This window comes from Sclerotinia sclerotiorum, genomic scaffold (genome assembly GCF_000146945.2).
Source record: "Sclerotinia sclerotiorum 1980 UF-70 scaffold_5 genomic scaffold, whole genome shotgun sequence".
In the NCBI taxonomy this organism is placed as follows: Eukaryota; Fungi; Ascomycota; class Leotiomycetes; order Helotiales; family Sclerotiniaceae; genus Sclerotinia; species Sclerotinia sclerotiorum.
This window is the reverse complement of record NW_001820831.1, coordinates 938,792-954,078: the sequence shown is the minus strand read 5'-3', so window position 1 is coordinate 954,078 and position 15,287 is coordinate 938,792. Positions and strand designations below refer to the sequence as shown.

Sequence of the window (15,287 nt, the reverse complement as noted above, 5' to 3'; positions counted from 1 at the left end):
AAAGTCTGAGAATAATGAAGATTATACTAGACGAAGGAAATCTATAATTGCCATCCATCAATATCTTTCTGCTCCCACCTATCGTGCATATATGCCGGCCAAGCCTAGCTCAACCTGACAGTATTTCAGGAATATGACATTAATTAAAGATACCACGGTGATTCTTTGAAATACCAGAATTTCTAAAATCCCATTAGAAGGAACGAGGAATGATACAAACTTTTGACGAAGATCAACGTTGAAGACTGAGTTAAACTGGGATGGAAGGATGGACAATCATGGTGATTGTCGTAAGATTACCTAATGTTGATAGCTCCCTTGATTGAATACGACTGTTCAGCACTATCCATCCAACTGGGAGAAAACTTAAGTAACAGCATTGATTGAATATTAAAATAATATTCATGTCCGTTTTAAATTTCAAGTGATGGGGGAAGACGGTAACAGTTACAGTTTCGCAAATACATCCCTGGCAAACCCGTTCTCATGGCTTACCTAATAAACCCAAGACCTTACAAAATTAATTAGTAGTTCGATCGTGCACTCTTTCGCGGTTTGACGCGCTAACCCGCGTTGCGCGTGTTCTCCTCAACAATTTCACGTTGAGCGGCCAAAAAGTTATTTTTTTCAATTCATAATTCATAACATAATACAAGATCCTACTCAATACATGTTCTCATTGTTGACTTCAACAGATTTTAGTCTGACGCAATTAATTCAATATGGTGAAGAATAAAGAGAATGAGACGACCCCAGCTCGCCCTCCTCCCAGCTTGAAGAAACAAAATTCTAGCGTGGGATCGAGCAAAAATCAAGCATCAATTCTTGGATTTTTTTCGAAGAAACCTGCCAGTACTCCGACCAGGAAACCTTCCACAGACGCGCCTGGTGGAATCTTGCAACCCAATGGCTCTGCAAATAGTTCAAAATCTACACCGAAGCCCAGCAGCACCGTGAAGAGACCCCAGTTCAAAAAGTCCGTCCAGAAGAGCGTAACCCCAGTCCCAAGTAGCGACAACATTGAGCCACCAAGCTCACAGGAGAACAAAAATGGTGGAATCCCGACAGAGGTAGACGATTGCTCGTCATCGCCTCCAGCACCTGCTGAAAAGGCAGCGGAGCAGCTTGCAGATATCGATGGTTTAGTTCTAGCGAGCAGCCCTTCACGAAAGGTACACAATTCCCTTCTGAAAATGCCCGCTGGCTCGAGCTAAAACTCTTATTCATTAGGCGGCGAAGAAGGTAATTAGCTATGCCGAATCTGACGATGACGATGAAGATGTAACTCCGAGAACTACTCAACGAAGAAAGGGAAAGAAGCCAATGATTGAAAGCGATGATGACGATGAGGATACATTTATGGGTGACTTATATGGAGCTGATGATGACGATGGTGAGCCTATCGTGGTGATTTCTAGTTAACAATAACTCACAGATAATAGATGAATTGGACGATTTCGTTGTCGATGACGATTTCGATGCTCCAAGCAAATCTTCTAGAAAGAGAAAGCGGCCAATATCCACGACAGCACCTCGAAAGCGATCTAATATATCGCCAGCCCATCAATCATTCGATGACGATGAGGATATACAAATACCAGAGGCTTCGACAGCTCAACAATGGAAATATGACCCAGAGAACATTCAACCTTTAAAAGCCAAGTCTTCGAGTGTCCCGAGGACTCCTAATTCGAGTGGGAAGAAATTCAAAGAAAAGGCATCCAAAAGTGACCCAGATCAACGATATGAGTGGCTAGCAAATGAGCGGGACATTGATCGAAATCCTCCTGGTCATCCTGATTATGATCCTCGTACGCTATACATACCGCCAATGGCGTTCAACAAGTTTACACCCTTCGAGAAGCAATACTGGGAAATAAAGCAAAAGTGTTGGGACACTATTCTTTTCTTCAAGAAGGGCAAGTTCTACGAATTATATGAGAGAGATGCTACCATTGGACATCAGATATTTGATTTGAAACTTACTGACCGCGTTAATATGTCAATGGTCGGTGTACCAGAAATGTCATTACAGCACTGGGCAAACCAATTTCTTGCCAAAGGATACAAAGTTGCCGTTGGTGATCAAAAGGAATCGGCTTTAGCAAAAGAAATGCGTGAACGAGAAGATAGTGCAGGCCCGTCAAGCAAAGGCAAGAAACCTGATAAAATCATTCATCGAGAGCTATCTTATATTCTCACCGCTGGTACCTTGGTCGAGGGTAGTATGTTACAAGATGATTCAGCAACATACTGCGTGGCCATCAAAGAGTCCATCACAGATGATAATTTGCCAGCATTTGGTATATCATTTGTTGATACATCTACAGGCCAGTTTTTTCTCTCCGAATTCACTGATGACGTAGATTTGACCAAATTTGAGACATTTGTCGCTCAAATCCGTCCTCAGGAACTGTTGCTCGAAAAGTCATGTGTTTCGACGAAGGTGCTTCGTATCTTAAAGAATAACACTGGCCCAACAACTGTTTGGAATTACTTAAAATCGGAGAAGGAATTTTTAACCGCTGAGAAATCCCGCAGAGAATTAGATTACGGTGGTTACTTTGCTTCAGGAGATGGTGGAAAAGAAACCTGGCCTGAAGAGCTTGAAAAAGCAAGAGATAATGATCTGTTGATTTCCGCCTTCGGAGCTCTTTTCCAGTATTTGAAAGTCCTTCAGCTTGAGAAAGCTCTTCTTACGCAAGGTAACTTCGCTTGGTACAATCCCATCCAGAAAGGGACAACTCTTGTACTTGATGGTCAAACTCTTATCAACCTCGAGATTTTTTCCAACACATTCGATGGGAATACAGATGGTACCCTATACACACTCCTCGATCGTTGCACTACACCATTTGGAAAGCGATTGTTTCGACAATGGGTGTCGCATCCCCTGTCCGACATTAAGAGGATTAACGAACGTCTCGATGCTGTGGATTTGCTAAACAAAGATGATAACTTGAGTCGTTCATTCAAATCCTCAACTTCCACGTTGCCTGATTTGGAACGTCTTATCTCTCGAATCCATGCTGGATCATGCAGACCTGAAGATTTTCTCAAAGTACTAGAAGGGTTTGAGCAAATCGAATACATCCAAAAGGAAATCCTTGGTAATTATAGTGGTGGTGATGGCGTCTTTAGTCGTTTGGTTGCGACAATTCCTAACCTTGCGGATCCTCTACAATGGTGGAAGAATGCATTTGATCGGAAAAAGGCAAAAGAGGACAAAATTCTGGTTCCTGAAAGAGGAGTCGAAGAAGATTTTGATGCGAGCCAAGACCGTATTGAGGAGATTCATCAAGAGCTGGCATCCTTACTGAAAAAATATCAGAAGAAGTATGATTCAAAAAAAATCGAGTTTAAGAATATTGGCAAAGAGATCTATCAACTGCAGATGCCGGTCTCTATCAAAGTACCTAACGATTGGAAGATGATGTCTGCTGCATCCGGGTTTAAGCGCTACTACTTCCCCGAACTCACCAACATAATCCGAGATCTTCAAGAGACTCAAGAAACGCATGGTCAAATTGTCAAGCAAGTAGCTAGCAGATTTTACGCGCGTTTCGATGAAGATTATGAAATATGGCTTCAGGCTGTTAAGACTGTTGCCCAACTTGATTGTCTTTTCAGTCTTGCTGCTGCATCCTCAGCCCTTGGTACTCCATCTTGTAGACCCAAGTTTGTTGACTCGGAGCGAAGTGTGGTTGAATTTGAAGAACTTAGACATCCTTGCATTTTACCAAATGTGACGGACTTTATTCCTAATGATGTCCAACTTGGTGGAAAGTCAGCTAATATCAATTTACTCACTGGTGCTAATGCGGCCGGAAAGTCTACAATCCTACGAATGGTATGTCTTCTATCTCTTTAACACAATGATCATACTAACAATCTACTTGTAGACCTGCGTCGCAGTAATAATGGCACAACTAGGTTGTTACGTACCTGCCAAATCCGCAACACTTACTCCTGTCGACCGTATCATGTCCCGTTTAGGTGCCAATGACAACATCTTTGCCGCCCAATCCACCTTCTTCGTCGAACTCTCAGAAACTAAGAAAATCCTCTCTGAAGCTACGTCTCGATCCCTCGTCATCCTCGACGAACTCGGTCGTGGCACCAGTAGTTACGATGGTGTCTCAGTCGCTCAAGCTGTACTTCACCACGTCGCATCTCATATCGGCTGTATCGGTTTCTTCGCCACGCATTACCATTCTCTCGCTCTAGAATTCGATTCCCACCCCGAAGTCATCAATAAGCGTATGGCTATCGAAGTTGACGATGAATCAAGAAGCGTACTCTTTTTGTATAAATTAGAAAATGGAGTTGCCGAAGGTAGTTTCGGTATGCATTGTGCAAGTATGTGTGGAATACCACGGAAAGTGGTTGATAGAGCTGAAGTCGCGGCGAGGGAATGGGAGTACACTAGTAGACTTGGAGAAAGCTTAGAGCGGGCAAGAGGAGAAAAGGGAATTTATTTGCCGCTGGGCATGTTGAGTGATGTGGCTTGGTGTTTGAAGGAAACGGGGACGAAGGGGAAGAGACTAGAGGTTGAAAATGAAGAAAGTGGCATTAGTGAGAGGGGATTGGATTGTCTTTTGAGAGCTATTGAAGCTTTGTGAAAGCAGCGAGTGTCAGAGAGTTTACAAGTTGGGTGTCTGAACTTGAGCTAATGGATAGAAGGAATGCTGTTTGCATACGAATTTATTGCCTATGAAGAAGTGCTCGGGGTAATAGCAGATATACTAGCACATTAATGAAAGGAATCAATTGATAAACAAAATAGGGAAATAACTAGGTGCCGCTTGGCTGGGGATATTATATTATTTAGCGGTTGGGATACTTATCTGTGTAAGACTATAATAAATTGTTAAGAAGTAAAAGAAGATTTGTATAGAAATGAGCAAGCAAAGCAGTAAGTAGGTGAACAAATTACAAGTAAGATGTTCCATTTTTGTATAATCTACTTATTCAATCTTATTCTTCTTTAACTATTTAAGTAAAATTATATGAATAAAATCCTAAGATTAACAAAATGAGTAATAAATAAAGAATAAAAAGAAAAAAAGAAAATTAAGATAAATTATTAGATATATTTTAAATACTTAGTTAAGTCTATATCTTTCGAGAAGTATTATTCAGATGTTATAACATAGATCTTTTTAGATACAATCGATTGATTAAATCTGAAGTAGTTCGCTTTTCCTCAGGGTATTAGGTATATGGAATGGAGTCTTGAGTATATTTTATAGATTGTTCATTGCTATTGCCTGCAAATTATTCATATCCCACCACATCATGTGTATCATCCACGAGAACCAAAACCAATTACCCAAACCCAACCGAAATACAAGTAAAAATAAAATAAAATAAATCAGGCTTTATATTCCATCATATTAGGGGTATCCATCATATCCATCATATCGTATCATCATAAGCATCCATCATCACCATCACATTATCCCATCAATTGAAGTATTTATTTCCTCCCCTTTTCACTTCTTCGACTTCTACTCATTCCCTCTTCCCTCCTATCTTCCTTTTCTCTCCTTCGCGCATCTCTCCTCGCTTTATACCCATCCCCATCACCATCACTGCCACCACCACCCTCCCGTCTCGATCCCTGTCGAATCACCCCTAGATCTTTACCTCCCTCCTCCCCAGGTGTAAATCCCTCCCCCTCAGCAAGAGCCCTCCCATCCCTCGCCAACCTAACCTCCTTCCCCCTCTTATAACAATACCAAAAAACAAACAACAGCACAAAAAGTGCCAAACTAAGCAAAACATTCGTCCCCATAAAAGCCGGCCAGCGCAATTTCAACGCATTGACAATCGCTTTTAACATACTCACCACAGCACCCGGTTTGGTAACTAAATCTTTAAGGGAAGAAGGTGTAAGGAATGCCTTAGCTGCAGCGCCCATTCCACCTGTTTGTGCGGCAGATGCAGCATTCGCGACATTGTGGGCTTGGGCTTCTGTAGCTACGGCTAGGAGTTCGGGAGCGAGAGTTGTTGTTACTTTTTGGGGGAGTTGAGTGATCAGTTTTTGGAGGAAGGAAGGGAGGGAATCGTAGGATTTGGAGAGGGTTCCTTGGGAATCTTCTAGTAGATGGACGAGGTCGTCGTAGGCGGTTGGTACACCGTTTATAAGATCTTTGAGGATGAGGGTGAATTTTTGGACGAGGACGGTGGAATCGGGGGAGAGGGAAAAGGCGCGGTTATTGGAAGCAGTCAAGGAGAGATCGTCGAGGACTTTGGTGAGATCGTCTTGTTCGCGTTGGGCTTCTGTGTCGGAAATATTAGGGTCTGGTTGTAGACCTGAGTTTTTATCTTTGGTATCCCTTTCCTGGAAAGAAGATGTTAGCTGTTGTTCGATGAGAAAATCGATCTTCCGCATCACATACCTTTTTGCCTTTATGCAAAAAACTCAACTTTTTCCATTTGTTCGCCGCTTTCTCAGTATTGTCATCAATTTTCTCTTCCTCCTTACCCATCTTTCCCTTTCCTTTACCCCGCACCTTATCCTCCTTATCTTTTTCAGCAATCTCTCCCTCACCATCCTCCCTCAAAATCATCTGCAACTCATTATCCCTCCACTCCCCAGCCTCATCTCCCATCCTTCTTCCCTCAATAGCCCTTTCACTAGGTCTGACCGGTAACGTAGGTCTTCTCAGCGGAAGTGGAGGTGGAGTTTCCTCTGCACTTATAAACCTATGCAAGAAGTACTCATCTTCTTCATTAAGAATCGGACTTGCGCCTTCTTTTCTCAACTCCGCAGATGGACTTCTGACTGTATTGAGAGGGCGCGGACGTGAAGAAACTGCTGGGGAAGCTGGAACTGCAGATGCAAGAGGGGTGTTGGATTTGGAGGTGTTTCCTTGTTTCTCAGCTTGGTGTTTCTTGACCTTCTTGTATGTGAAGTATTCGAGCATGACTGCGGTTTGACTGTTCTTCCTTCTTAGAATATGGGTGTCCTTCTTTATTCTTGTCGTAGATTAATAAATGATGGAAGATATTGCACAAAAATCTGGATGCCAAAATATCAAATATAATTTAAAAACATGGCCACAATCAAGATCAAACTCTTACATGCAATGCAACACATGTTTTCTTTATTCACTCATCCTCAAATGCGACTCGCCATGCTTCAATCCAGCTCCAAAAATTACAGCCCCAGCCACACGTCATACCCAACAGGGATAGGACAATCAATCCCCTGCTCTGCGCGCGAACTTGTTTTGCATTTTCATCGCATTGGCCCATCACATGCATGTAATTCGCTATCAGTTTGAATACCGATATCCAATACCTTGAGCCGCCACAGGATATCCGGCTTCAAAGCGATATTTTGCACAGCCACATTTGTGAAGCGTAGTCTCCCATCACACAGGTGGATGTTTGATCTTCAAGGAGTAAAGAATTCATTGGGCCTTAACTTTCCCGTCCAAATGATTCGAAGGCGAAAGAATACCTATCAAAAAGTAAAACATCAAAAAATTAGCCCAGGGGTATTGATCGCCAGTCAGCGGCTCGAGCCCACCCACACCGGTAAATTCTTCCACTCCTATCTAGCTACCCCACATGCACTCAACCCGTTCATCGCCAACGCTCGAAAAAGTGTCAACTCACAACAGCACTCCAAAGATATCAAGAACTCCCCCCCTCAAAAAAGAAAGCACAATGGAAGGCAAAAGGATAAATCTTTCTCCCTCGGGTGGGCTCGAACCACCAACCTCTCGATCACGTGATTCGTGATATTACGATTAACAGTCGAACGCGCTAGCCAATTGCGCCACGAGGGATGTTTAATTGTTTGATGGAAGCAGTGGGGATGTATTAGTATTTATTCTAGCACAATATCTTTACAGCAGAAACACAAATATCAATCATCCAAGTCCATCATTCGAATTCGAATTCAAAGTCCCAAGCAAAACCACACATTGAATAAACTACCCAAATTTTCTAGTCTATTAATATTACCTCAGTACTTTTATAAGATGACTCTACACCTTTCACCACTGTCTGCACTAAGGAAATTATAGATGATACCTGATGACCCTATCGGGTAGATCACATCTTGTTACGAGGTTTGCCGTCTCGATCACGTGGAAGTGCTCTAGGCTCTCGAGGTGGTTTATAACTAGGCGTCAAGCAGGGACTTAAGGTAATGACAATAATGCAATTCGTAACTAATAGTAGAGTATACTAAATGATTGATCTTGAGCACGAAGCTCTATACAAAGGAAATCCATCTTGATTATATAGACCTTTGTGCCGATGGCTAGTCAGGAGCCGTTGCTCCTAGGAGCGGGCGTTCCTGATTGTTCCTAGGAACGTCCGTTCCTCACCGTTCCATCACGTGTTTTCAAGGTCATGTAACATTCTATCGCAACAGGTGTAACACATCTATAAACGAAAGTCATGAAATCAAAGAGACATGTACTAGATATTTATTGAACTTTAAATACCCAGCCAAGCCAATAATGGGAACGGTCTGGGATTTTTTATTCTTTTTTAGTAAAAAAATCTTTTATTAGACTTCTTCAGAATAATACTGAGTTATCAAATATTTATTATTGGATGGTTGTCTCAATTGTGTAGATGTGTGAAGCTGTGTTATAAATGTACATTACAATTATAACGAAGAGATTTTGGATGTTAGGTATGTTTCGTGTATTTACCGAATCAAAATGTAGTCATAGTGAGATTTGCTCCCTTGTTGACACTAAACAAAGCTGTATATTTTTCGGCAAATTATCGTGAGGTCGAGGCACAAAGGATTGTAGACGAGTAGATTTAAGTTTATGTATAATTAAGATATCGGGGATTATTAATCCGAGGGGTTTTGGCGGATACTGTTTGATTATTTAAGGTTTGAATAAGGCATTGGTAATCATGTTCCCATTAATCTAGACCATCCTACTGCCATTGCCTCGTCCAAATAATGCAGAGGCAACCTAGGTAAGTTGAATTCGGTAATCCCCTGCGGCGTTATTCATCACTTTCCCTTGTCTAAAGACTAATCTAGTCTTCAACGATTTGATAATACCATTCACATCATAATTTTAAACATTATCACCCATGACCACGCCATCCATCCAATCCTCCTCTCTCCCCATTATTCCCCTCACCTCTCCATGCCACATCGTCATTCTCATCAGCTGCTCCAACGATTAGATTGCTATCTGACTGCTCTCCATATAGCCATGGGCTCATCATTGGATAAAACCAACCCTCATCTTGCGGCACCAGACGTTCTTCCGTAGGACCTATTTGATCTTGAGGAACGGCGTTTGGATTTCTCAATGTATTGGTATATGTTTCTGATTGATTTGGATTTATATTCTGTTGGTGTTGTTCTGAAGAAGAAAAGTAAAAGCCTGTGGCCGGGTGAGGTGTATGTACATTGGGGTGTGAAGGGTAAGATTGAGGCTCTGATTTTAGCTGTGAGATATACCGAGGTTGGTTTTGGTCGTTTTCAGGGTGATCTAGGTGATGTTGATAGTTTAGATCAGGAAGATTTGTGTGGTGGTCGTAAAAGGAAGGAGTTTGGTAAGGATCATGTGTCGTTGGTTGTAAATTGTAACTTTGTTGCATAGACATAGGAATATGCTCTGACTTGTAGTTCAAGGGGTTAAGATCAAATTGTCGCATTTCAGGTGGAATATCGGATTGTGGTTGTGCTGAGGGAATAGGAGACATTTGTGATCTCGTAGAGTTTGTAGGTGATACCGAATTTTCTGGATCACGGGCCTGTACAACATTAGTCCTTCGTATTCAGCTCAAAGATTATCAATTTTTCATACCTTAGCAACGATATTACTACATAGCTCCTCTTCTACTTCATAGTCTTCCTCCTCCGACTCATCGCTTTCCGTATATGGTTCTTCGACATCACGAGATGAATCTCGTGATCTTTTGGTATATTGTGTGGCTTCATGCTGTGCCTTGTTGACATGCTCAGCAGCGACGCGATTTATCTCGTGAAATATCGGGACTGCCGGATGGCTCTCGGCTGCGCCATTATCTTCGAAGCTAGAAAGAAATGATATTACATCATTCATTAGTTGGATATCGTATTGTGCCTGTGGATCAAGAGGGTATTGAAGAATATGTTCAAAAAGAGAGACACATGCTGCAAGCGCGTAGTGAATAAAAATGCTAAAGGTTACGTCAGTATAAGTTGAATTTCGACAAAAACTTCTACTTGCCGTAAAATATTTATTTCCACTGGACTTGACAACGTTAAACAATCATTTAATAAATCGATGGTTTTTCTCGCTGCATTAACACAGATCGCAGCGCTCGCATACACTCGTGGGTTCAAGTCAGGATCGAAGTCGCTTTCAGGTATTTTATCATCCAGATCCAACGACCCTGGGCCATAATACAATGATACTCGGTGAATGGTATTAACGCATTGGTAATATCCCCATTGCATGCAGACGGCCGTGACAATATGATTTTTATCACATTTTAAGGGGTAACCCGGCCGAACTTCAACTGGGATTGTCTCACACCATTGTTGAAGTTCATCATCTAGCATCCCAACTATTTTTAACCTCTCCGTTTTGGATTTTGTAAATGATTTAGCGGAATACAATCTATTGTAGATTCGACCCTGAAGTAAAGATAAGATTGCATTATGGCGAAACGTAACAAATCTTCCATCGGCCTCTCCCGGATATTGGCTATCAGGAGGTAAGTCAACTCCAATATCTTCATCATGAATCACCGAAGGGCGACCGTGACGAATGACTACACCACGTTCGACCATGATAGCAATCCAGAAAACGTTACGCCTTTGCTCTATTTCAGCCTCACTAAGACCACAATCAGATATGTTGCGATGGAGTCCTATGGATTGTGCAAGTCGAATTGTTGCTGCAGACACTACAGAGCACGGGTATACATCTGAGAGTGTGTTCAGAATGAATGCCTACTATAAAGTTAACATCTGCCATAGAGTAAGAATAAGAGCGAATTACTAATCCTGCCATTGCCTGTACCGCCATAAGGGAAGGTGGTCCGAGCTGTAAATGAACAAAAGTACTAGCTGCGTTCTTAAGCCATCCCCCATATGCCAAGCTTTCCAGGTTTCCGGATCTTGGAGAGTTTGGACTTTGGGGTGAATTTACTGGCAATTCTTCCTTACGTATAATTGAAGCAAAAGCAAAACAGATATTGAGGCAGGCGTACCAGGCAGGGTGTTCTGAGCATTTGACCGGATACTGGCGTGAGTATCGTTCCATGAAAGTCTTCCGCTCGAACAGAGGAAACGAAGGTATCAGCCTCTCAAAAATAACTGAGACCACAACTTATAAATTTGCGTTGATAAGGAGTAGCAGACAAACTTACATTCTAGAATTTGATCCGCAATTTCCCTAGGTGGAAGAGGTTTGTGTTTGTCATCCGGCATCGCATACCATAGCGACGCTGGGACGGAGTATTGGGTCATTCTCATATGTTTTGTAGCACATATATAGTTCGCAAAATGGTCGTTTCCAGTCATTTTACTGATAAGTTGAAGGCCTTTTGGAGAAAATATAGAAAATCCAGAAGCGGCACCTGATGATGTTTAACCAGAGTATCACTGAGCGTGATTCGGGATTAACTCACCCCAAAACTCTTCAGCTCCGGTGTCACTTACATTAAGTGCAGAGAACTTTTCCAACATTGCGGCTTGATCATTTATCTCTTCGGATGGCTGTCTGTCATCGCGGGAAGCATCCACACTGAGTCCGGAATTTGTCATAACATGCTCCATACGTTTCAATTTAGCTTCCAGGAGAGAAATATGGTTATCCCTATAAATCAATTAGATGCGTTGGTTATTGATTCAATTGCTTCGTACTTCTTTTTCTCCCTCTTTTTCCGTACCTTAGCCGTGACGGTACAATTCATCTCCCGCCCCTGGCAGCGATTGCATATTCCTTCTTGATCCCATTCGCATTTGATCTGATGGACATGAGTAAATTCATAGGCGAAAAGTAAAGGAGCCTCTGTGATTGAATACCTTCATTCGCTTGCATGTGTCACATGCAGTTCCTGTATCGCGATCAGTCTGAGTTACTCAAAATATGCAGTAAATAGATATTCAACGAGGACGAACTGTGTCGGGGTGTTTTGTTATCCATAGCCATGCTATACAGATGCTGCGAGTGTAGAAGATCAATTCAAGGAATATTTGTAAGTCTCAGGCCTGGCCTTGTTACAGAATGATGTTGACCCCTTTCAAGCCGGTTGCTTCGAAAAGTCTCAAAAAAATAGAACTAATAAGAGGCAAAGCCGAAAAACGAAGAATATATATGGGTAAGTCTGGGAGAGATAAATTCTTAATTGGAAAGTTCAATTGAGCAAGGAGACGAAGGTAGTCGCGGTATGGAGTAGAGGTCATGGATAGTAGGGCGACTGAATAGACTTTTTGACCTATCCGGTACCCCCGCTTGAGGCTGAGCTGAGGCACAATTTGGCACCTCAGAGCTTAATAAGATGAGGTGGTTATAGCTAGCTAATAATTTGAGGAAGCAAAATGTGTTGTATGTGAAGGGATATGAGGAACTGAGTGGTGTTAATGTTCATTGTCTATTGTTCATTATCATACAAATCTAGATTTCATCAAAACACATCAAATGGCGTTGTTTCGTTGGACGATCAAAATAGAGTTTTTCTTCCCATCCCATTATAACCTAACACGTTTCAGTTGTGTTAAGCGAAATTATACCTAATATAGATAATTACAGGGATATTTTAGCAAAGTTTATTTTTTTTTCCAAATAATTTAGGGATAATGTTATCGTGGCTAACTTGAGAATATATCGATCTGTAGATCAGAAATACTCGGGTAGATACCCAGAAAGTACGGAAAAGCTTACGCGCTAACATGCGCGAAAGAGGCTAATTGATATGCGCTAAAGTTTTCACCACATCCATCTAGAATTCTAGAACAATTATATACCGATTCATTTAGCAGCTGGGAGGCTGTGCGGTTGCGGTGTATGTGATTGGAAGAACTATTTTATCATCCACTTTTGGCTGACTATTTTATACAATGTCCACCATTATTTAGAGTTGGATCAAGCTAGACAAACCTATGTCTAGTTTATATGGTACTAGCTTCCTTGGTTTGGTGGAATAAGGTATCTTTAGTCAAAACAATGTGGCCGCCAAAATGAATCTCGAAGTAAACATGCCCAATAACTCCTCACTACATGCAAGCTTTGAGAGCGGACGAGAAATGGGGAATGCCATTTTCTCCACATGCTCACCATGGTTGTAATTCTGCGAACTCTGGCAACCCTGATTATCCATATATGGTGGACAACCAGTATGTGGTATGTGCAGAGTCTTGGAGTTTTATACTTTCTGGCCGTCCACTTCCATTGATCAATGGACATCAGACGGGGAAACCGCCGGTGGGCCTCTCCGTCTCCAAAGCTCAGTAGCACAAGTACTGGTACCGGCAGTAAGGGCTATTGATTGTTTGTCCCGATGTGCCCGGATTACCCCGGACGTCAATTGGTCTTTGTGCTCGGACAAGGGACTCAAAACTTAATAACAGCCCATGTTTTCGGGTCGGCAATTCATAACATGCATTTTCCATGCTTTAAATACTTCAATGGGGCCGATTTTCGAAGGCAAGCTTTACATGAATTTGTACTGGTACGAACTAGAAATATGCAGCACTTAATGTAGCAAATGTTTTGTGATGATGGTAAAGTAAGAAGGGATCATCCTAACTTATTAACCTCCATTGTGTGATATTTGCAAATTTCCTAGCCGCACTAATAACATTCCGGAAGACAACATACGACTTTGACATTTTTATCGGGAGCATTATCATAACCTGAGCACAAACGGTTTATGAGATCAAGAAGATTAAGCCCAACTTGAAGCTACGCAGGCTAGATCCCTAAGCATGTCCATGTTCATCACCATCTCCTTCTTCTTCTCGCTGCCAATAGCATATTCCAAATTCCTCTTGCCTGTCCCCTCTTCATGTGTAGTAAAAGCTAATCCGTGATTCACATGTCATGATGTTCTTACATGAGTAATTAACAAGATCCAGCACTACACAAACCCCCTGCCAAGCAAGCACAAGATTACCGAGTGGTAATATCAATTCAATACCAATCATGTAGCCCCTGCCAAGCAAACATAGAGATTACCGAGTGGTTTTTTGCAACACCCCTACTAGCCAGACCCAGATTCAGACATCAACTTCCTGAGTAAAAATCTAACTCCAGATTCTTCTCAATTGAGCAAGCAGTCCTGTTATCGTTGCGCTCTTCAATCAGCTAAGCAAATATCTTCTACATTTGGCCACATAGTGGTGTCCTGGGATCACATCTTAAAACTATTCAGCTACCGCAAAAACTGCTACAAAATCTTCCATAGGATTAGGATTGATGATTGCAACATTTGTGACAGCACATAGGAATCAACTTACAAATTAATGTCCTCCTTAAGTTCAAAAATCTCCCCCAAACTCCCAAAATAGGGTTATCTATCAGTCTTAAAAAGTTGGACGGCTAAAGGGAGAACGTTGCGTGGTTTGATTTCCTTACGATTCAACGTATTACCATTTGAAGGATATGATCTTGGGTTCGTTCACTCCGGAAGAGTTTCTGGAATCATTCATCCTTGATTCTCAAATATTCCGTACTTGCCTTTGTTCGTCCTATTCCTTCGTCCATTCCTCCATCCATTCCTCTATCCACCCATCCACTCCTCCATTCCTCCACTCTTCCGTCCCACTACTTCATCATCCCCTAACCTCCCTTCGTACCCAAAAGCACCGCCGCCGTCATCACAACCCCCCTTTCCACCACCCTGCCCCCCTCCGCAAATTCCTATACACCCCAAAACATCAGCATCAATCCATTAACTACCCTGCCCACTCCATCCACACTTTCCACCTATCAATACACTTCTCACCTCCTCACCTATCTCTCACCACCAAACCTCCCAAAAGTTTTTTATTTCACGAGTATCCCGCAGCTATACACCCGTAATTATAACAAAATCCTTCCTCAACAAAACAAAATAATATAGATCTTTAATATCTTCTTAAGTACGAAATCAAGCGAGATGCAGCAGATATTTTGAGGAAATCAACCCGCGGTTTGCCCCTAGGATATCATGTTAGTAATATGATATATTCAAAAACATCGCCGGTGCTTTTTCGTTATAAACTGTAGAATGGGAATTTTGAGACAAGAGTGATAGATGATTGAGTGTTGGGTTTATGGTGATATGATAATGATATAAATTATCCCAATAGCCTA

At 41.9% G+C, this 15,287-nt stretch overlaps 3 protein-coding genes and 1 non-coding gene across 4 annotated transcripts; 1 reads left to right on the top strand and 3 right to left on the bottom strand.

Moving 5' to 3' along the window:
* Positions 1–722: 722 nt before the first annotated feature.
* Positions 723–4,622, top strand: SS1G_04335 (hypothetical protein; the record flags this gene model as incomplete). The annotated part of the gene is made up of 4 exons (XM_001594478.1): positions 723–1,172; positions 1,231–1,393; positions 1,443–3,850; positions 3,903–4,622. 4 exons carry the CDS (start codon positions 723–725, stop codon positions 4,620–4,622), a joined length of 3,741 nt encoding a protein of 1,246 aa, XP_001594528.1.
* Positions 4,623–5,479: 857 nt separating this feature from the next.
* SS1G_04334 (hypothetical protein) lies at positions 5,480–6,932 on the bottom strand (the record flags this gene model as incomplete). Its single annotated transcript, XM_001594477.1, has 2 exons — positions 5,480–6,346; positions 6,405–6,932. The coding sequence occupies 2 exons, from the start codon at positions 6,930–6,932 to the stop codon at positions 5,480–5,482; spliced, it is 1,395 nt and encodes a 464-aa protein (XP_001594527.1).
* Positions 6,933–7,705: 773 nt separating this feature from the next.
* On the bottom strand, positions 7,706–7,802 carry SS1G_14620. Its single transcript has one exon. It is a non-coding gene; the product is annotated as a tRNA-Asn (tRNA).
* Positions 7,803–9,075: 1,273 nt separating this feature from the next.
* On the bottom strand, positions 9,076–12,397 carry SS1G_04333 (hypothetical protein; the record flags this gene model as incomplete). The annotated part of the gene is made up of 6 exons (XM_001594476.1): positions 9,076–9,753; positions 9,807–10,161; positions 10,314–10,823; positions 11,355–11,568; positions 11,620–11,807; positions 12,216–12,397. The coding sequence occupies 6 exons, from the start codon at positions 12,395–12,397 to the stop codon at positions 9,076–9,078; spliced, it is 2,127 nt and encodes a 708-aa protein (XP_001594526.1).
* Positions 12,398–15,287: the final 2,890 nt, after the last annotated feature.